This window comes from Talpa europaea, assembly GCF_964194135.1.
Source record: "Talpa europaea genome assembly, chromosome: 11".
NCBI classification, from domain to species: Eukaryota; Metazoa; Chordata; class Mammalia; order Eulipotyphla; family Talpidae; genus Talpa; species Talpa europaea.
This window is the reverse complement of record NC_140078.1, coordinates 57862870-57886820: the sequence shown is the minus strand read 5'-3', so window position 1 is coordinate 57886820 and position 23951 is coordinate 57862870. Positions and strand designations below refer to the sequence as shown.

Below are 23951 nucleotides of genomic sequence, written 5' to 3'. Positions count from 1 at the left end.
GCAGGAATTTAGAAAACCTAAATAAGGGACCAGGAAAAAGACTAATTATAATAAATTAAAAATCAAAACCAACAAGCAACTATAAACCAGAGTCACACCAGACACACTACAGGGTGGGATGGGTGCGGGTGGGGGGTGGGGTGGAGGGAGGGGGATTAGGGCCAAAATAAGGGGGTGGGAATTGTATGGGGAATATATCCAAAATGAAAATTCATACATTGTGCAAAAATGGAAAATGATGTAAGAATTATATAAAATAAAATACTGAAAAATGAGAATTAAAGGACTTTACTTCTTATTTCTTAAAATTATTTATTTGTGCATACAAGAACTGAAATAAGGCTAGGGGTGTAGGGGGTGAGAAGATTCACCAGAGACAAAGTGGGGAACAGAACAGGCAGATTGACTGAAATATACTGCTGAGGTGAGCAGGAGGCAAATCAGGAGAGGTCTGCTGCGCCATGTGGATCACCTCCCTGGCTGGGGATCAAACTCGTGCTGCAGTGGCTGCGGAAGCCATAGTTTTATAGGTTGCGTCTTAACCCCTTGCGCCACCTGGGAGGCCCCCTATTTCTTCATTTCCAATGACACCTGAGTCTCCTAAAATATACAGGGAAAAAAGTCTACCCCAATGGACAAGCACCTGCTCATGAGGTCATCCCTCCTAAAGAATGAAGTCACCAAAAAATCAGCAGCAGGACGTTCTGGAAAGCACAGATTACATGAGCTTACTTCCCTGTGGCACAGTTAACAACATAATCTGGAGGATCCATTCTCCAAATCAAGGGCTTCCTAATCCATTAGCACAACAGGTTGGTAGAGAGTTCTGTTTTACCACTCACATGAGCCAAAGAATGAAAATAAACACAAATGTGGCCAGAGTAATCTGAGCTGACAACAGAATCCCAAGTCGGCTCAGGTTCAAAGGCACACACTCTGCTCCAGACTCGGAAACAGACCTCCTGGATTTCCTTCCCATTTTATGAAGGAAATGTTAAATGAAATGTTGCCTGTTTTCTCTTGTAATAGGAAGACTATTTCCACTTTCCAAATTCCCGATTTACTGGTTTTGTAGAAATGAAACATCAATACCAAGGGCTTTAAACAAGCAAGCACCAAAACATGATTTTCCACTGTTTTTAAAAGAGTGAGGTCATTCTTGCCCCAATTTCTGCATAGTGGTAAGCTTAAAATCAAGCCATTTAGCTCACAGTCAGGTCCAATAAATCAGTGGAAAAAATAAATGGGAAAGCATGCCAAAATGTAACCATAGTAACACCACAGATGTGTCAAGAAATGGTGTGCTCATTGCTTCATTCCCCATTTCTTAAATTGGAATCTAAGTAGGGGAAAAATTACACAGAGAACAATTGTGATTCTGCAATTACTGAATTCTGCAAATTTGCATTCAACCTGTTGTACTAGGACTTCAGAGGCAACTCTAGACCAGCTACAAAAACAGCCCTGAATGGCTTAAGCATAAAAGATTTGGATGTGCCATTTACTGGTTACTTGATCTCTGTGACTCAATGTTTCCTCGTTTGTAAAACGGGTGTTAAAAATTGCAAATTCAAAGAGATAGTCTCAGAGCAAAATTGGAGAGGTTTTAAGAGTCAAGGCAATGGGCTCGGGTGCCCTGAAGCCCTGGTCACCTTTTAGCCTCACCTTTGTGCCTTGATTTCATGACATATAAAAATAGAATGATAACCAATGATTCACCTATGGGATTAAAATTAGGAATTATTATTAATCCACATGTAAAACTGCAAGAACTGAGAGCCAGAGATTCACACTAATACATGCTCCAGTTCTCTCCAGAAAATGCAGCTCTGCTGCTCAGCAGGAAGAGGCAACCCTGGGGCACTGGTTCCACGACATGCAGTCAACCTCCTTTCCTCTTGGACCCTCCACTTTATTAATTAGTAATAAAGGTGAGGGGGCTATTCTAGAATGTGATCTCTAAAGATTCCCATGTAGACTTAGAGTACTTGAAAAATCTATGAGATGCCTAGATTAGGTTTATTATTCATCAGTGGTATCAGGAAACATTATCAGTCCAGCATATCAACTGCAAAATACTTTTAAAAATTATAGTACACAAATGATAGAAATAGGTGGGATACCTTCAATTTCAAAGTATTCGCCTTTCTTTTTCTTAAGATTTTATTTATTTTTGCATAGAAGAACTGGGGTGCAGGTTAGAGGTGTCGGGGTATGAGAGGATTCACCAGAGACAGAGTGGGGAGCAGAACAGGCAGACTGACTGAAATACACTGCTGAGGGGAGCAGGGGGAGAGACAGGAGAGGTCTGCTGAGCCTATGTGAGCTAGCTCCCTGGCCGGGGATTGAACTCAGGTCAGAACACAGGCCAGAAGGGTGGTAGCAGTGCTGAGACTTAACACCTAGGCCACCAGGGAGGCTCCATTCCTCCTTTCTTTTGTAGATTAAAAAGTATTATTTCATAACTATAAGAAAGTGAAAATCAAAATCAACAAACAACTACGAACCAGAGACACTCTATGGGGGATGGGGGTGTGGAGGGGAGGGATTGGTGTCAAAATAAGGGGATTGCAATTGTATGGGGAATATAAAAATTAAATTTTTTTTAAAAAAAGTATTATTTCAAACGCTGAAGGACTGGGTAACAGAGAGGAATGAAGAAAATTCCCAAGTAATAAAACCAGAATCATTCTTTCATCTTGTTTTAATTAAGTCAAATAATTGTGTAGCTTCCCAGGAATCCGACCTATTCTTTAGCTGTATAGGAACATGGTAATGGGTGAGCTGTAAATTTACATTCCCCTGCCTCTTTGCTTCTCTCCTTCCCCTTAACACAAATATCCTGTTTTCACAATCCTTACGTTCAATGTCTTTTTCCCCTCAGATTTGGTCTGAGCAAATGATTTTAGTTCCTTGGGATATTTAATCAGCGGACACCGCTTCTTCAAACAAAATTATATGTGATATTCTGGTTTAGGAGTTAAATAGAGTTGTTGAACAGAAAGCATGAGGAGGATGAGAGCATCCACTGAGGCATTCCCTTTGCTGAGACCAGGCTGAAGACCTCGGTTGCTTTACTCTATTGATAACAATGATGCTTACAGCTTACAGAAGCTTACACCACGCCAATACTTTGCATACTATTTCCATGCGTCATCCACTTAATCCTCATAACAGTATTATGAAGTTAGCATGACTGAGATGCCCTTTTCACTGATGTGAAAACTGAACCTTACAGAGAATACATAATTTGCCCCGCATTGCAAGTTTGTCAATGGCACAGACAGATTTCAAAAGCAAAGCAGTTCACCAAGATGCTGAATATTCCATTGTCAATTATGATTCCTAGACTTAAAGTGTCACTACAAGGACAAGCTGCCAAGACCAGTTATTGAGCCCTCTTTCTCCCCTAACTTTTCACATGCCCAACCATCAATAAGTCACCCCAGTTTGTCTACTCACAAGGCACAGCATGGCGGTAAAGGTTATCCCTTATGGTCTGCTGGAGCTCATGATCAGGAGACCCTTTCTGGAACCGCTGATTAAGAAAATGTCGCAGGTCCTTGTTCAGCTTTCCTCCTGCAGGAAATACATAAAACAGACAGAACACATCAACAATAGGGCTTCCTAGGGCCTGTGAGCTGTATGCAGGACAGTTACAGGAAGAAATTCTACTGCCACTCTTACTCATTTGGAGGACTTATTTTAGGTTTCCTCTGCAGAGGAAAAAGCAAGCAAGCACGTAATAAAGATAAAACAGCACTGAACAGCATTCATTCTGGGGAGGGGGATGTCATTTCACATAATAACAGAAGGTTAAAATGACAAAGAATAGGCTCTTACATTTACAAAATGTGCCATAGACATTCGAAGATACTATTAGTGGGGAAAGTAAATGCCTGAATACTTGACAAATTACAGAATGTTCATTGACCAAGGATCCAACTGGTAGCAATCTATGCTATAGATATGCTTGCAAACATCTGCCAAAGTCTCCAGTATTGCATACTGTGGCATTTTTATACAGCCAACTAGACAAATGAAAACAAGAAACTACCACCAACAGTCAACTAAATAAAGCAGAGGTCACCCATGTAATAACTACTCTGCATAAGCTAGATTTTTATGCACTAATATTGCAGGAAAATATGTGGAGTAGTGTATATAGTTTGATCTTGTTTGTGTAAAATTTATGAAGAACAGGACAGATCGTGTACTAACGAAGGTAATTATTAGAAAGTATTAATAGCAATTTCCTTTAGGGAGAGGATTTGAGATTGGGAAGTGTCATGATTTGTTACATAAACAGATAAGAGATACATAAAACTTACTGTCCTGTGATGATTTACAAACATCAGATACATAACTCCTTTTTTATTATTATTTAAGCAATAGATATTTGGCTGGATTTATATGTCTATTTCCTTGTAATTCTCTTAACAAAACAAAAATAGTAGTTGAAAAATACTGTTTGAAAATTTTTTTATACAAAAGAGAAAGTATACTCCTTTAAAAATCATAAACATAAATAATAATCTACAGGATCAAGTTAGCTAACATTTTTAATGGAGACAGATGCTACAAATATCAAGGCCAAGATGGTCCTTCCACTTTTAGACAAGATAAAAATTAGGCAAGATCATTTCTAGCCTAAGAGAAACAGTTCAGTAATGTAACAGTTTAGTAATGGAAGCATAAAATTCATGACTTCAGATGATAACTTCCTCATAGTCAAAAAGATTAAATCATGGAATGACAATGATGGTTAAGATGACGATATGTCTGACCTGGGACAGGAAACTACTGATTTTTAAATTTAATATCATGTTCAAAACAAGATTACCTGCTACAGTTGATTATTTTAGAATAGACCAAGGAAACCCAATATGTACTAATTTATTTGGTTTGTATTGTATCTAAGGTTTTGAGTGACCTAAAGGAAAATACACATATTTGAGTCAGTCTTAGGAAGCTCAATAAATATTAATCATTCATCAAATATTTCAAGAAACACCTTCCCTATCAACCCTAACCCAAAAGGGCAAAAGAACTTGGAGTTCACAAAAGAGCATATATAACTGGCCATTAAGCACATAGAAAGATAGTCACCATCTTTAACTATCAAAGGAAGAAATTAAAGCCAAAATGAATCCCACTACATATATCCACTAGAACAGCAAAATTTAAAAAGATTGATAACGTCAAGTGTTAATAAGATTGCGGGAGCAACAGGAACTCTTACATGCTGCCAGTAACAGTACAAAGTGGTTCATCCTCGAGGGGGAAAAAAAATGTGGCAGCAACTTAAAAAGTTAAACCTTTACTAATTAAATGACCCAATATTTCCACTGCTATGTATGCAAGAAAAATGAAAACAGGTACACATACACACAGAGAGATATACACACAAATACAGAGATAAATCTTTATAGCAATTTTATACCTTATATAATAGTTCTATATTATAGATAACCCAACTATCCATTAAGAAGTGAATAGATAAGCAAACTGTATTATATTCAAATAGGAGGCTAAACAACAATTAAAAGGAGCAAACAACATAATACTAGTATACACTACTACTATGCCATACATATAGTACTAATACAATAATATTGATGAAACCCAAACCCAAAAGACTGAGCAAAAGAGCTAAATTCAAAATAGAACATGCACTATTGCTGCATTTATATAAGTTTTAAAATAGGCTAAACTAATTTACAGTGACTTTGAGGGTAGGCAGAGATTGACTGCAAAGAAGCAAATGAGAATTAGATCCAGAGAATGTACTAATGTCAATTTCCTGACTTTACTACTATTATGTGCCATGTAACTTACCACTAGGGGGAATTGGGTAAAGTTTACAAGGGCTCTGTAATTTTTCAAAATTTCCTGGGAGTCTGCAATGCTTTCAAAATAAAAAGGGATTTAAAAAGAGCACAAGAAAACTTTTGAGGGGATAAATCATAAAGTATATCTTGGTTGTGGTAGTGAGAACATGGATTTGATTGACAAAAGTTATGGACGTATATACATAAATGGTTACATTTTATAATACGTAAATCATATTGCAATAAAATCATTTTCAAAAGTTTAAAATATACATAAATATTGAATGACTATACATTACACTGTTCTAAATGCCTATGTCTCAATTTTCCAATAGAGTCAAAATGAAGGAAAAATAATCTTTGCAAATCTTGCCAGTTAAGACAAACAGGCTTAGGTTTAAATTGTGGTTCCACAACTTATCAGCTTGATCCCATGTGCACTGACTAATCTCTGAACTTCACATTTCTCATCTGTAAAAATAAAGCATTGGTATGACAGAGGCTCTGTCACAAAATTGTTATGAGAATGGAAGAAGATTCAGACAGTGTTTTGTAAAAATAAAGCCTCAATGAAAGATGTAAATTATCATAATTATATGGAGAGTGGACAAATTACTGAGGCACGTGGGGAAAGAACCCAAGCCAGTCCAAAGTGGAATATTTTTCTTTTTTAAAATGCACACCAAATATGAAACCAGTCATATTAATTTAGAAATGGCCAGAAACAAAACAGACCTAGAGAAATTTGGATTGAACGATATTTCTGGAGTTTCTGGAGGGGAAAAAAATCTACTTGTGCTAGCATGGCTTGGACACATGGAAACTGGATGACAAATAATTTGTGGGTATGAAATATATTTCTGGCACAGTACTGGAATTGAAGTTCAGAAGATGAAACCAACTGGTAAACACTGGTATTTGAGAGTCACACCTGTCAACCTTTAGTTACAGGCACTCTGAAACTTGAACAAAAAGATAAAAGTATTTACCAGCAAATTCTGCATTGCCCAGAACCTAGGGTTTTATATTCCCCTTATGAGAGCAGAGTTCCAGACTGTAAGAGACATATTTGAGCAATGATTAGCGGAGATGCCTACAGCATTCAAATGTACTGCAAGAGTCAAAAGCGAAATTTAAAAAAAAAGATTTGACAAACATTCTCCCTATCCCGTATATAACATGGCTCACATACATTTATGGGTCATATGTGATACCTAGTAGCTTGGAAGCCACTCTTAAGACACTGACACTCTTGGTTTCTACTTGAGCTTTACATTAAAACTAGCTAAGCTAGCTAAAGTTTATAATCATCAAACTAAAACACTTTTCTATTGCGGATGTACAAAAGGGCAAGGTTAACTACGCTGCCGGTTAACATTTACTCTGTGTTCCGTGACATTTGTAAAGGAAAAGTCTCAACTTTTGCATTACATTAAGAATACTGTACTTTTTGGCATCTAATCTCAAATTAATTGCCAATTATTCAGGGGACATGTCCATAAATTTTCTCCTAATTGTCAAGGGCAGTGAGCCAATGAAATAATAAATTGCAAAAGGAAGAGTTTGTCATAGTATCTTCACTTTCTTTGAAAATCAAGATTTGTTTTTGCAAATGGAGAAGAGAACATAGGTCAGGAAAAATGTAGAACTTTTTCCAAGGAAAGGATTCAGAGCTTATTTTAAGACCATTTACTAACTTAAATGGGCAAAAATGGGCTTAGACATTGTCCAGGTTTTACCATTATTTTATATATTCATCTTATCAATATAGTCAGAATTTCACATTGTAAATTTAAAGCAATCTACTGCTACCTTACTTATTAGCTTATGTAAATATAATAATCAATTAATGCAATGTTTGTTATTTTGTGTTGTATAATATTCCATTTTGAAATACACCAAAATATATTTCTCCTTCATAGAATAATAGGCTATCTCCACTTTTTTTGAGAATACAACAGTGATGCAATACATGTCATGTGATTCCATTTTTTCCCACAAGTATGCTTTTTTTTCACTCTTGACTATCTAAATCTGGAAATTACATAGAAATCTTACCTAGATGTTGCTAATTTTTTCTCCAAAATCGTGGTTCCAATTTACCTTTCCACAAAGAGTATTAGAAATCCTGTTTCTCTACACTGAGACCAATATTTGCAATTATAGGTGTATCAGGGGTCCAGGACCATGTCCAAATATGCTGAACAGGAGGATTCTCAGGCTGCTGCAGATAAATGTACTCATGTCTATGCTCTATTATAACAAAAAAGTGACAAAGCAAAATTAGCAAAGGAAAAAGGTCAAAATATCCAAAGGAAATCAGGTGCAAACTTCCAAGAGTCCTCTCCCAGTGGACTTACTCACTTTACTACCTATGCAATGAGTGTGAAAACATGTATAAAAAGTCCATCAGGAAAGTTCATGAAACACTAAGAGCCTGCAGTGTTTTTTTTTAAAGATTTATTTATAAAAATAAATATATAAAATTTTATATATTTTTTATACAAGCCAGAAGTGTGTGTGTGTGTGAGAGAGGATTCACCAGAGACAGAGAGGGGAGCAGAACAGGCAAACTGACCTAAGTACACTGCTGAGGGGAGCAGCGGGTGAGAAGGGAGAGGCCTGCAGTGCCATGTGGGTATTTCCCTCGCTGGCTGAGAATAGAATCCAGCTACAGAGGCTGTGGACAGCTTCACAGCACTGCGCTCAACCCGCTGAGCCACCAGGGAGGCCCAAGAGCCTGGAGTTTTTATTAAGAGCTGATCACATAGGCAGCCTCTGCCTGGCATGAAATAATTCTCCAGAAGGAAACATAAACCATATCTTTTGCATGAATAGTTTAGGCATAATGAGCCACTCTTTTCAGTTCTGGGAATGGAGGAAATCCTTTTGACATCCATATTTCTAGATGCCAGTCAATGGTCAACATGGAAAGCAGATCTGCAAATCAACAAATTAACTCCCTTTTGCACAGACCATTAAAAAAAAAAAAACACCTTCCTTATCTAATAAAACATAAAATAGCATGGTGGAATACTAATTTACAATTGCTGACTTTTTTTTTTTTTGCTTTATGCTGTTTCTTTTGCAACTTGTTCACATTCTTTGTGCATTTTCAGGATGGGGTGTCTTGTTATTCTTGACAAGGTTTTCTTCATCTATTCTGATTATGATTGCCTTATCAATTATTTATGTTGCAAATTTCACTTGCCATAGATTCACCATGAAATTATTCACTAACAGAACTGGGTGGAGTGGTATCTCCCCCAACTTTTCCTCTCACATGCTAGTTTTCTTTCAACTCAACCAAAGGCATTATTTTCAAGGTGATGGATTACAGGGACACTCTGCTTGGTCTGATTTCTATTTTCTTGAAAATAGACCCTAAGGGAGAATGCTAGTCAGGAGAAATAATCTTCATGATCAAGAAACTCTTCAGCGAGAGTACTTTTGAGACCTCTTAATTTATCCATTTCTGACCAAGAAGGCAAAAATCCAACTCTTCTCTGTCACATGTCTCCCAGAACATAGCTCCAGGAGGTCAAAGAATACTGTTTCATTATAATTAAGATGTAGGCTTTAATACAGTTCAAATTTTCAGTGCTGAGGGAAACTTGGAAAAAGGATATTAAACTAATCACACTTCCAGGTGATTCTTCTTTAGCACACAATTTCTTCAAAGAATGATTACAGTTGTGGGAAAGGCATATTTATGAAGAAAATGCAAATGGTTTGTAGAGTAGTGCAGCTTTTACAGCAAAAAAAAAAAAGTTGTGTCAATTCAACAGTTTAGAGTTATAAAGGACAGGCTTTCTTAACACAAATTACAAACTGAAATATAGTAATTTTTGTTAATTTATCCATTTATGCATACAAGAGCTGTGGTACAGTCAGAGATGCAGGGGGTGAGAGGATTCACCAGAGACAGAGCAGGGAACAGAACAGGCAGACTGACTGAAGTACACTGCTGAGGGGAGAAGTGGGTGATACAAGAGAGGTCTGCCTCGCCATGTGGGTTTCTCCCTGGCCAGCCCGGAATTGAACTCGCGCTGCAGAGGCTACGGATTGCTTCACAGTGCAGTGCCTAACCTCTTGCACCACCAGGGAGGCCCTGAAATATAGTCATTTATTCTTTCAGATCTGAACTACATTTAAATGATGTATATCTGGAAAAGATGTTTGCCAGTCTATTCTTTCTAATACATTTCTCCTAATATTTCTCTTACTGTAAATATAATATTAATTATTTGGGCATTATATTATATCAAATAATGATAATATTAATTATTCTAAATATAAGATTACTATTAAAATTAATAATATTAATTATTAGCATTTAAGGGGTCCAGAATTTTCATTAGAAAAGATGAAAATGGTCTGAAAATAGATGGTGGTGGCTGTACAACAATATGAATGTACCTACAGTCACAGAACTGTACACTTAAAAATGGTGAAAATGACAAACTTTGTTATGTGCATTTTACCACACACACAAAAATACAGATTAACTACTAGATCAAAAATTAAACAAAAGGACAACAAAAAAAGTGAAAATTGCCTGTAATTCCACTTACATCATCATTAACATTTTGGCACTATATGCCCTGCATAGCCATACAAACACACACACACACACACACACACACTATTATACGTAAAGACATTTGAGGAGATTCAGTCAACAAATATCTATGAAGTGTCTACGACCAGACACTCTGTGGACCCTGAAGGCCCCGACAATTCCAAGGCCCTGAGTGGGCAATGACAGGCCTTTGTAAGCAAGGACGGACAGGGCTGGCTTCTGGGCAGAGGTAGTTGTGAAAAATGAAAACTGAAGGAACACAAGAAACTGATTAAGTTGGCAAACTGTACGGGCATGAGCATTCTAGGTAGAGGAACAAGAATGCCAAAGGCTCGGAAGTATAAGGAGATTGGTGTGGGAAATGTTGTGAAGCTAAGACAGGGTTGCAGAGGGAGAGGTTAAAGAGAATCAGGGGTCACGCAACAAGAAGGCTTGCAGATCACGACAGGGAGTAGAGCAGGTGATGTCACTATGCCAGTGGAGTTGATCTCACAAGACCTGAAGCAGTCTGGACTGGGGATGGCTGGGAAGAGGGCAGGAGGGGATTGAGAAGAAACAGAATTTAAAGCTGGAATGGATAGGGTTTGCTGCTGTGATGGAACAAAACATCAAATGCAAGGGACGAGTCAGAAATGACTCCAATGTCTGGGTTTGACTGCTGATGTACAGCTTTGTGTGGAATCCAGGGTTCTTTTAGGTATCTATTAATTATGAGAAGCAATGGATCGTGTCATGTGTGTAGATTCATATTCGCCACATGTTTTAACAAATAATTTATAGGCATCTCCAATATGTTATTAGTGCTCAAAAGTACTTTTATTTTTTTAAAGATTTGTTTATTTATGCATACAAGAACTGGGGTAGAATCCAGAAGTGTGGGGGTCTGAAATGATTCACCAGAGAGATTGGGGAGCAGAACAGGCAGATCTACTGAAATACACTGCTGAGGAGAGCAGAGGGCGAGACAGGAGAGGTCTGCTGCACCATGTGGGTTACCCCCTGGCCAGCTGGGGATAGAACTGGTGCTGCACTGGTTGGTGATTGCACTGGTTGGCGATAGCTTGATAGTGCTGTGCCTTTAATCCTGTGCCACCAGGGTGGTCTAAAAATATAATAGCAACATAGTATTTTCTCTTATTCTGTCACAACTTATTTAACCATTACAATCTACAAGAACATAAACATTTTCCACTGTGATCATCCTCCTTGTACAGTATCTATCTGCATTTCAATTAATCTCTTGTGATCATTGAAATGAAAATATTGGGACACAAAGCATAAAAATGATTTAGGTTCCTGAAACAAACTCCCTCCAAAAATACTGTATCTTCTTCCCTTCATCCAAATGACTCCAAAATAGCTGTGTAGATCCATCATATTATCCATTTCATGTTAATGGACATTTAGTTTTCTTTTCTAATAAAAAAAGCAATTATAAATAATGCTGTATTGAGAAACCTTGAATACAAGTTTTAGCAAAATTTCCTACTGAAGTGTAAACTAGAGTAGTGAATATGAGTATTATTGCAAAGACTCTTGATATATACTGACAAACTACTTCCCAGGAAGGTCACAAGGGTTTCTACCAAAATCTGGAAGAATCACATTATCACTAATCTGACAACTACAGTGTCAAAACAAGAATGATTTTTTTTCCTTTTAAATACGTGGCTTTAAAAAGTTTCCAGCAATAATGTCAATATATGCCAGCATTGTATTAGAGAGGCACTTGTATGGTAAAACTATGGTTCTTCATTTTGAGAAATTGCTGATTCCAGTGAGAAAAGTAATTTGGAGAATGGTCTGTTGAGAAATAATAAATTCATTCAAGTAAAAAAATAAAAAACAACAACAAAAACCCTTGCATCTAAAAAACACACAAATTAGAAATACTCAGCCAGTGTGTTACAGAGATACTTCCAAGCTTCCTCACCCCAAATGACATGCAAACATTGATCTATGAGCAGGGGTCAGCAAAATTTTTCTGTAAAAGGCAAAAGGCAAGCTAGTCCATATTTTCTGCCTTTATAGAATGAAGGTAGCTATAGATTATATGCAAACTAGGTTGTTTGCCAGTAAAACTTTATTTAATTATCAGGATCAACTTAGACTTACTAAATTTAGAAACTAAGGGGATAGGGTTCATAATTCCATGTTTTAACAAGATACCCAGTTGATACTAATACAAGCCAAAGTTTATGAACCAAGGGTCTAAACCACAGCAAATCCCTCTAACAAGATATGGGAAGCTAACACTGAGAATGATCCTATTTCCATATTTCTCACAAATGTGTTCCAATTTCTTACAAACCTCAGGGACTAAGAGGGCTAAGAACAACACCTTATAACCACAGGCATATCACAAACCACTCCAGGCAGATTCCTCATCAGACATGCAGTGAGTGAATCCAGCTACAGTTGTTCTTTGAGTCATGTTTCTGTAGAACTTAAAAAGAAAGGAAACAAAAACTGTGCAGTTAGCCTGTGATATGAGAGAAAAACTGTAGGATAGATCCATCTATGTTGATGGATATCAAACTTCTATGTACATTTAACTCTCCATGTGGACAAGCAAGAAACATTTTCCTAACACTTCAGGACATCCACTTTATTATTTTCTGCCTGCTTTCTCTGTTCTATTTCTCTGGGTGAATCTTTTTAAATCAAATTTTATCCCAAGTTAGGAGAAAGGAACGAAGCAAGGTAAAAGCAAGGTTTAAATCCCATCATCTCTATTTTTTCATTATTTTCAGCCTTTTGTGCTTCCTATATTTATTCCAATAAAATTAGCATGGTAGAATAATGTCTGTGCACACAAAAAATAAAAGATTTATGTAGATAGAGCAGAACAACAATACTCCTCTGTTGAAAAGCAACATGGCCTATGAGAACTGATGTCGGGCTCTCCTCATGCACAGATGTATGACCTCAGCAAAAGCCACAATCGGATGTTTCTGTATATGGGACCTTTAATAAAATCTGAAACCTTTAAGAAGACATTGAATTCTTAAAAAGATACTCCACAGGGATCTAACAGAACTTTGCTCAGCTGACCTACTAGAACTCCTTGGGTGGCACTGAACACTAACTGAACACTTTTGACAGCCCAAGTACAGTGCTAAGGGATATCTTCATTCCAACCCAATGAGGATAATTCTATTTCCAGTCCCATTATACAGAAGAATAAACTGAGACTCACAGATCACCCACCACCCAATGGAAATAAATAAAAATTAAAGAGATGGAATGGGTATGGCAAGATATTTAAAGATGGTTGTTCTTTCTATGGCAGCACAGGTGTGAAGTTTTTCAACATGAGAGTAAAATAAAGCAATTTTTCTAAAATTGTTTCAATCACCATGCTACAAGAAAAATTCTAAGTGAATCTTAATATAAACACCAAAGACTGGCTTCCCATCCAAACTGCACATTGCAAAGTTGTCCTAATATTCCTCTCCATGTCTGACACATGAAGAATTAGAGGCTGTGACATCTGAAAGTCACTGTCTTCCAGAGACACTCAGGGAGTATAAGCAAAGTTCCCAGGATTTAAGCCCTATACTCCAGGGTCCTAGGACACTGCTGACAAGTAAGACATTTTAAATGCTATTATACAAATGCAAACTGAGATTCCATTGGAGTTCCATAGCCTTGGCTAGTCACAGTAATTGACACAGATGTTTCCTACCTTCCAAGCCTCAGCCCAATTTCTTCACAGACAGGAGTGGATAACCTGGGTCACCAGCTATATTCTATTATGGTCTGATGTCATTCACATAACAGTAGGCTGAGACCAGCTCTTCTGTCACTTTGACCTCCTCTGGGAAATCTCACATACAAGGTTACAATAGATCACACCACTCCAATTCCTGCCAGATTATGAAAAAAGAAACCACCAGCAACATCCCACATCATTTGATGGATCTGTCTGGAAAAGGTGAGACTGTCTCCCATCAGCAAAGCATCCTTATGAATCTATTCTTTGCACAATACCCTACTTTAAATATCTTTCAAAGCTGGAAACAAAAGAGAGAATTCAAGCATATGGTTGGTCCCAGACAGGTGAGAATATAAAGGAAAACATTTCAGGCATGAGTGGGATCCTAGAGCAAAGGCAGACAAAATTTATATGTGAAGACAGACAGTAAAGATTTTAGGCTTTGCAAGCTAGACAGTCAACAACTCAGTTTTGCTTTTTAAGCCAGTTGTTATATAAACAACTAAGCATGACTGTGTTCTAATAAAACTTTCTTATAAACAATAGGCAGCAGGCCGGCTACAGTTCACAGGCTATAGTTTGCCACCCCCTGTTTTAGAGGAGTGGCTGTCCCTCTAAAACATACTCTGTTTTCCTAAGATTGCCAAGATCGCACATTTGTGCACCTGTGTGTATGCAGGTGTGTAAGCTCTAGGTGTGCAAGCCAGTCCCTCTGAAAAGGAACATGAGCTATGGTCAGTTCTCATGGGGCTTTCAGAAAAATACTCTACAGGATGATCATACGCTATCCCCAAGTATTCGAGAAAATAGAATAAATTTGCAGGGCCTCCCTCGTGACACAAGGAGTTAAGATGCAACCTGTCTGCAGCCACTGCAGCACGAGTTTGATCCCTGGCCAGGGAGCTACCCACATGGCACAGCAGACCTCTCCTGTCTCGCCCACTGCTCACCTCAGCAGTGTGTTTCGGTCAATCTGCCTGTTCTGTTCCCCGCTCTGTCTCTGGTGAATTCTCTCACCCCCCGCACCTCTCGCCTGTACCCCAGTTCTTGTATACATAAATAAACATATCATTTAAAAAAATAGAATACACACTTAAAGACTTGGATAGACTTCACAGAGTTTTACCAGATGACTCCTAGAATAAAGCTCTTACTGAGTGAATCTCCAGGTTACAGAAATATGCAGGCTAGAAAAACTCATACATTATAAATAAAAATTTTCCTTTGATGATTATAAACTTGAAGCTTTATCACAAATTGCTTTTATGAACATTAGCTCATTCAATTCTTATTGAATTCAGGAGAAAGATGGCATTATTCCCACTTTACAACAGATGCAGAAAACACTTCCAGGGCCTCCAGGTGGCGCATCGCATTGAGCACAGCATTGTGAAGCTGTCTGCAGCCTCTGCAGCATGGATTCGATTACCAGCCAGCCAGGGAGATTCCCACATGGCACGGCAGACCTCTCCTGTTGCACCCACTGCTCCCCTCAGCAGTGTATTTTGGTTGCCTGCCTGTCCTGCTCTGTCTCTGGTGAATCCTCTCACCCTCCTGCGCCTCTGTCTTGTACCCCAGCTCTTGTATAAAAATAAATAAATCTTAAAAAAGAAAAGAAAAGAGGGCCTCCCCGCTGGCGCAGTGGTTAAGCGCTGGGTTGTGAAGAAGCTGCCCGCAGCCTCTGCAGTGCCAGTTTGATCCCCGGCCGCAGGGCGAGGGTCCCACATGGTGCACAGACCTCTCCTGCCGCCTGCTGCTCCCCTCAGCAGTGTACTTCATCAGTCTGCCTGTTCTGCTCCCCGCTCTGGGTCTGGTGAATTCTCTCACCCTCCTGTGCCTCTGACTATACCCAGTGCTTGTATATATAAATAAATAAAATGAAACAAAACAAAACGAAACGAAAAGAAAAGGAAAAAAAAAAAGACTTCCAATGCTGAAGTGACCAGATACAGCATGAGAACCCAGATGTTCTAACTTCAAAGCTCAATGTTTTTCCCTCTTTGCCTTGGTGACTTCAAACACAGGGTCTATCCAGGAGTGAAGGGATACTTTGCTTTGTCAAAACCATCTGCTTATTGATAATCTGTTAAAACTGGAAGGTTATGAAAAACAAGGAAAGATTAAGAACCAGCTACAGGCCAGAGGAATCTAAGGAGACATGACATGACATTAATTGCAACACAATACCCTACACTGGGTCCAGGGATAGAAAAAGGACATTCATGAAGCCTGAGTTACGTACGCTAGGTGTGGAGCAAGCAGTGAGCACCACTGTTAACTTACTTTTGACAAGTAGACCGTGGTGATGCCAGATGTTAGCATTAAGGAAAATTGGCAAGAATTCTGCACTATCTTTATAACGTGTTCACATTTTAATACTCCAAAGTAGAGTTTATATATAAAAATTGTGTAAAGATCACTAATATGTGAATGTGGCTGTGTGCAGGGTTCTTGGATTATTTTATTTGTTGCATATCCACTAAGGTCAGAACGCTCCTAGGGATCCATCTGTCTGAATTGAGCACAGCTTTCATATTTAGCAAGTGTGGTGCATAGTGGTGAATTTGACTATAAATTATTTGGTAGAGGGGAGAGAAAGCAGTGGAGGGATAAGAACAAAGAGGGAAGAAAGGTAGCACAGTGAATTATGGTGGTGGATTATGGGTGATCTGGTGGTAGGTATTCTACAGTGGCAATACCTGATGGAGGTTTCCTCATATTTCCTCAATTATACTAAGTAAATCAGGAATGAGTTCTTACTTCACTGTCTGATCACCAGATATTTCTCACCGCCATAATTTCATAAGCAATTATCACTTTCTCACTCTACTTGCATTCCAGTTTATTGTAATATTTCAGCTACTATTCAAAAGTGATTATAAATAATTGGACTATAAAAGTCACTCAATAATTGGGACATTCACTGCCATATTCCAACTTCTACAATGGAAGGTGATTTATTTAAAGGCAACATCATTACATCTTCCAGCACGGTTTCCCCTCTGATGGATTCTCCAGTTGAGGATCAGCTTGTACTTACAGCACTCTTTTCCTTGACTAGAGAACGGAAAGAAAAGCCAAAGTATTATAGCTTTGTAAATTTTATATACAAGGGAAGAAAAACTCAATAAACCATTTCCTATCGTATTTCACATATCCAGAGAATAGGCGGGAAAGCACAGAACCTCATAAACTGGATTAAAACAGTGTACTGGCCTTTGTCTAGAATGGGTAACACTTGCTAGTGAAATCCAAGGATAAAAGAACTCAAACCTAGCAGGCCAAATCTACGTACTCAATGCCAGAGACTTCAATATACATTGTTTCAACCTTTTATGTGATTCACCACATGCCTTAGCAGTACCACTGGCATCTGAGACCAATTCGTTGTTGCTGTAGCATCAGCATCCCTGTTCACTTGTACCAAGCCAATGCTTTGTGTGTTCAGCAGTCATCATGACAATGCTAGTGGGGCAGTCTCACCTGGGAGACAGATAAATGTTACTGTTTAGCTGTCCCTTATCATACACATTGAATTTTCTTTTGTTTTTTCCATTATGAACCAAAGCACGTTAGGAGAGAATTTTACAAAATGGCCCACACTGGAGATGATTGTAAAATTCTATGTTCAATGCATGCGTTTACAGATGTATACAAGTATTTCAGAGTAAGGATGCTGAGCTTGGTGCTGGGACCATAAGTTTGAGCTGACCTTCACATGGACTCTGCAATGTGAAGAAACTTGGACACGTTTCACCAAAGGAAGCACCCTGTCAGTGTCTACTCTGTTGCTTTGATTTATTGTGTCATTATCATTCTTTGAAATAAATTATTTCTTTTATCTTATTTATTTTCTGTGGCCTCCCCACACCAATAAAGCTTCCCTTGAGAGCTGAGATTCTCTCACTCTAGAGGAGGAGTTGGCATGAACTTAGTGACCCAATGAATGAATGAATGAATGATAATACTAATTATATATAACACAAGCAGTAGCTAAAGTAGAACCAGCTAAACCTATATTCTCATCCTACTTTGCCATTTGCTACCTTTGTTCTTGGGTGATTTCCTTAATCTCTGCATAGTAATCATTAAAATGGAGATAATGATGGTATCTACCCAACCAGCAGGTCATGAGGAATAAGTGGGATAATGTAACACTCAATAAACATTAGCTACCCTCCCCCTCACCATCTCACTGAAAAATAACATATTTCATCTATACCTTTCATGGAATTCTGTTTGCTCTACAAGGAGAGACTTTTTTAAAGATTCATGACTACAACTACAGTATAAAACAAACGAGTTAAATAAGCCATATTTTCCACAATGTCAGACAGCAAACTAATTAAAACTTATGTTAACTACCAGACTGCTTTTACATACTCGCTTGTGCTTCTAGAAGACTGTATGTCTGAAGGTGATCCAGCAAAGAGATAGGATTCTCAGGTTAATGTGAACTAGTCTGACAGAACAGTACAGTAAACAAACATCTGACCTTTGGCCCAGCACACTCACTCCTTTGTTCATTCACTTTATTCCACACATTATTTATATGTTTTTACACATGTATTATACTGATTATTGGTTATAATGTTACTTTGGATTACCCTCATGACTAATGATGTTGAGCATCTTGTCACACGTTAATGGGAATATCTATTCATTTGATCAGTTTCTTTTCAAAAATTTGCCAATTTTTTACAAGGCTGTTTTCTTAATACACAGACTAGATTTGTAAGAGTTCCTTATGCAACCTGGTTAACAGCCCTTTGTCAGGAATATGTTTTGCAAATATCTTCTCCCAGACTGTGGTTTGTCTAAGCTCCTCATGATATCTTTTGATGAGTGGAAATGTTGATTATCAATGAAGACAAATTTATCATTTTTATGTTTTTCCCTATAGTATTCATCTGTTAAAGATGAATCAGAAAATAGCATGAAAGTAGATAGAATAACACTGAGCAGAATTTGAGACCTAAATCTGTGTTATCTTTGTGCTTGAGTGTTAACTTTATGGTCAACTTGATAAGGCAACAGGCTATTCAGATATTTGGTGAAACATTATTCTGCATATTTCTGTGAGCATTTTATATTTAAATTAATGTACTGAGCAAAGTAGACTGCCCTCCCAAAGCTTGGTAAGCTTCCTCTAATCAGTTGAAAGGCTGAATAGAACAAGAAGATTGACCTTCCAGGAACTAGAGGGAATTCCTCTTGCCTGACCATTTGTCCTGGGATGTCAGACTTGAACTTAAGTATCTTCTTCCTGAGCCTCAAGCCTACCAGAATTCACACTGGAAAAACACCATCAACTCTCCTGTTTTTCTGTCCTTCAGACTCAGACTAGAATGATATCATGGCTTCTCTGGGTCTCCAGATTGCCAATGAAGATCTAGGGACTTCTTAACCTCCTTAACTGTGGAAGCCAACTTCTTTTTTTGTATTTATATATTTATATATATATATACACACACACACATATATATATGATGTAATATCTATACATGATGTAATACATATATGTTACATGTAATGTAATATGATGTTATATATATATATATATAAAAAACATCATCCTTCATTTTTGTACAATGTATGATTTCCAGTGAAATTCACCCCACAAATTCATGGGTGCCAAATTCTTATCTTCTTATAATAAATCTCTCTCTCTCTTTCATAACACAAACACACACATTTATACATAACACATTCATGTTTATACCTATATAATAAAGTAATCTCTATATAAATGCATACATACATACATACATACTTACATCGTATTGCTTCTGTTTCTCTAAGGAATCCTAACTAATATATCATCTACTTATTCTAGCACCAACACAGCAGGTAACATTCTAATAGGTGCTTAATGAATGTTGCTGTAATCACTAATAATTGGCCTTAGTTCATAAATCTGTCAATGAATAAACTGATTTGACAATCCCAGAGGTTTCTCCCATTCTGATACTTATCTTGGTCTCACCTTTCCATTCCCACATTGCCTTCTCCCTTGGGGGCCCTCTTCCCAAGTTAATTTGGCTATGCCTCTCAGAAAAAATTGACAAAGTACCCTCCTGGATAATCAAGTCAGCAGTAATTCTAACAGCCACTGCTACATATAAATCTGCTGGCTTGTTTGTCCCTGCTTTGTGGAAATAATGCTAAATACTTCAAACAATTCCAAGTTGTCTCCATTTTTACTCACAATAGATTGCAGCAGCTGAATTCTCTCAGCTTCTCTTGTAAATGCATTGCTTATATATAGACATATCCACTCCGCGTCTAAAATAATATTTTAAAAACGGCAACAAAGATGCCAAATGAGGAAATAAACCTAATTACTGACTGCCACATTAGGCAAGCAATTCCTTGACATTCCACAGTTACCAGAACAGAGAAGGGAACCCAACATTTGTTAGAGGAACAGATTGAAACATGTTAACACCTAAGCCTTTGGGAACCTATGACACCTTTTCATTGCTTGGTTTCAGACCTGTCCCGCTGAGAGAGAAATTTATCTTTAGAAATTAAAGTGCCTTTTAATAAATGTTGCAGTATTAGACCACAACTGAGAATTCTTGCTTTATATTGAAAAAGAAAATTAGGTGACAGTGCTTGAGAATTACCCTGAGTCCCGGAAGGAATTCAATCTACTGGGTGTCCCCACATGGCTCTGACAACAAAGCACAGAGCTGTTCTTTCCTCAGGTCCTGGAATGCTCTAATAACAGGGAGCCTGTAAGTGGCCAGTAAGGGGAAAGAAAAAGTGGTAGTTAGAGGTTATCTCGAAGGACTGAACATTACCAAATGTTAGAAACACCTAGGGTACATCTAAAATAATACCCATGCCTAGTGTTCTCATCCCTACCCAAAGGGGAAAAAAAAAAAATCTCATACCAATTATGGAAATATCTGTGGGAAGTGTAGAGGGATGAGTTTTCTTAACTTTTCATCTCCCTTAGTGATTCTGGGGTATAGTTAGGGTTCTAAGTCTATCCTCCTTCTCAGATCCTGAATTCCTAGTGGGTTTACTAATTGTCAGAATATGCAGAAACTTCTGTTTATGGAGCACCTGATAGGATCGCCTGAAATGAAGTGCCCTGAGCTTCAAAGTAGAACATAAGGCTCTGAACTAGAAGCAGAGGAGATGGGATTGAAGAACATCAAGGGGAAAGGGAAGTAAAAATATTCTAACACCCTCTTAGAGTCAGTACTCTGGGAATTTAAGTTGGGTTTCCTTATGCTCTAACTAGGGAAGAAAACTCAAAAGAGATGGGTAGAAAACTCATCTCAAAGGATAGGGAGACTCTGAGTAACCCGCACTTTGATGTCTCTCACTGCAGCTCAGCCACACTTTTCACTTTCACACCAATTCCTGAGAAAAGTCATAAGTTAACTTATATTTACTTTGAAGAACACACATCAAATGTAAAGGGTGGGATAGGAGCTGGGAAGGGATGGCATTTTCTGCCAGGTTGTAATCGATGACAAAGAGCAAGGTGAGAAAGGGCATTCTTCGAGGAACAAATGCAGGGTTCTCCCACACTGAAATAATAATACAGATGTCTTCAAAGAGGCACAGACTGACTTCTCAAGCTCAATAAAGAACCAGCACATTTAGAGGAACTAGAGAAGATGAAAGAATAAATAGAAGTTTCCCCAAAACAAGAAACAGAACTCAAGTGTGACTGCTGTGAATTAGGTGACTATTTTGTGAATGGAGTCTACAGTCAAGCTGGAACTAAGCCAGGTGCAACCTCAAAGGTTTCTTCAAGCACAAACACCAACTGATGCTTCTCACCGAGTCTCATTCACTGGACAAGCCCTTCAGTGCTCCAAGAAACAGTCAATTTCCTTTAATGAGATATTATTCTGCCACTGTTCAAAGATTTAGGAGCTATAACAACTATGTCTTCTTTTCAAAAGAATCCTAGCCAATAAGCAGAAAAAATCAGAGTTTTTTTCATCAGCCTACTAAAAATATTTCAATTAGCAGAAAAAACTTTCTTCATCCAGAAACCAAAATAAAGTATTTCTGTATTAGCCTAGACATTTCCCCTATCTGTAACTTAATATGTAGGTTTATTTATATAATCTGAAATCATACTGGTATCTTAAAAGTTCAAGCAAAATCAAATTGTGAAAATAAAACAGTTATACTTTCCTTTTTCTTGTTAAAAGAAGACTTACTTAACATTTGCTTTTTTACCCATAATTAGAATGATTCTGCAAAGAGAAAATGTAGTCAAACAGACTCGAGCATAATATAGCTAAAAGAGAAAGACCCATATATAAAAGAGTAACAATTAAGGAACAAAAGCTCCATCTCTCATTTGATAGCTAATACCTGCCTGGAAATTAGAACACACTTTTCATTATCTCCAGAGAAGACTTCTATTCAAAAAGGAGGGCCTAATGTTTGAATTGTGCAAGCCAAATCAGTTTGAAGGAACAGAAGGCTCTGCTAAGCTTTAGCAGAACAAGCCCTAACATAATATGCCAAGGAACACGTTTGACAAAACAGAAGTAGAAAAATATTTTCAAAATCAGTTCTTGGCTTAAATATAGCATGTGGGACCTCCAGTAAACACAGAGAAAAAGTAACCTGGTGGTGTCATGTGACTTTCTGAACTGCAGGAGGCCAGATGGTGGAGTAGATAATTCATTTCTCAGCTCTTCACCCTCTTTGCCCTTCTATAAGTGACTTTCCAGTTCACGGTTCCTTAAAAGACTGTAATGACATGAACTGCATAATTGCATATAACCAGCTTTCTTAGTAATTAACATTTCCTTTAAAACCACGCTGATGACAAACATCTCATGCCAACTTAACAGCTCTCATTATTAAATGTTATGGATTATTCAGCCAAGTCAATGTCTCACCTGCTATCTGAAAAAAAAGGAGTAACACTTCCTCTTCTGGGAAGGTAGGGCAGGTGTGCACTTCCCTATTCCTCTCTTTAAGTACAATTACAGACACTGGATGTCATCTAGCAAACAAACAAAAAGACTCTGCAATGCAAACAAAGTAGACTAGCTACAACCTCAGGATAGGTCTCAGCATAGAGGTTGAGATCCACAGGCTTTTTCAATGCTCTTCGTGTCCTAGACTTGGGCTCTAAGAAGCTGGCTGTTAGTAAAAACCAATGGGTGCAAACTATTTAAATTCCAACAAAAGTTCTTCTCTTTCTAATTAACTAGCAAAGAAATAGAATGGCAAGACAGAAAAGTTTTAGACAAAAAAACTACTCTACTCCAGACAAACCACATAGAGATGGGAGTGGGGGTTAGGGAGCATATATAATCCAGTAATGATAAAGTAGGGAGCCAGGACTTCCACCCTTAGCAGGTTGTAAGAGGGTCACCCAATCATCATCCCTACCAAGGATGGGATGATGTCAGAGAATGAGTAAAGACAGAAATTTCAGGGCCACCCTGGTGTGGCGCAGCGGTTGAACGCTGGGCTGCGAAGCTGCCCGCAGCCTCTGCAGCGCCAGTTCAATGCCCGATCCCCGGCCGCTGGGCGAGGGTCCCACATGGCGCACAGACCTCTCCTGCCACCCGCTGCTCCCCTCAGCAGTGTACCTCGTCAGTCTGCCTGTTCTGCTCCCTGCTCTGGCTCTGGTAAATTCTCTCACCCTCCCACACTTTTGACTGCACCCAGTGCTTGTATAAATAAATAAATGAATAAATCTTCAAAAACAAACAAAAAAAAAATAGGGCCTGCCCTGGTAGTGCAACGGTTGAGTGCTGGGCTGCGAGGCTGCCCGCAGCCTCTACAGCGCCGGTTTGTTCCCTGGCCGCTGGTGAGGGCCCCC

At 38.2% G+C, this 23951-nt stretch overlaps 1 protein-coding gene across 13 annotated transcripts in view; it reads right to left on the bottom strand.

Annotated features, from left to right (window-relative positions):
• MAGI1 (membrane associated guanylate kinase, WW and PDZ domain containing 1) overlaps nt 1–23951 on the bottom strand; it is a gene marked incomplete at both ends in the record, with an annotated part of 646110 nt that overhangs the window by 255014 nt on the left and 367145 nt on the right. For all 13 annotated transcript variants that reach the window (XM_084248125.1, XM_084248136.1, XM_084248135.1 and 10 more), the window contains one exon: nt 3463–3579. In XM_084248125.1, the coding sequence (XP_084104251.1) occupies nt 3463–3579 (117 nt within the window). The remainder of the gene's footprint in view (nt 1–3462; nt 3580–23951) is intronic.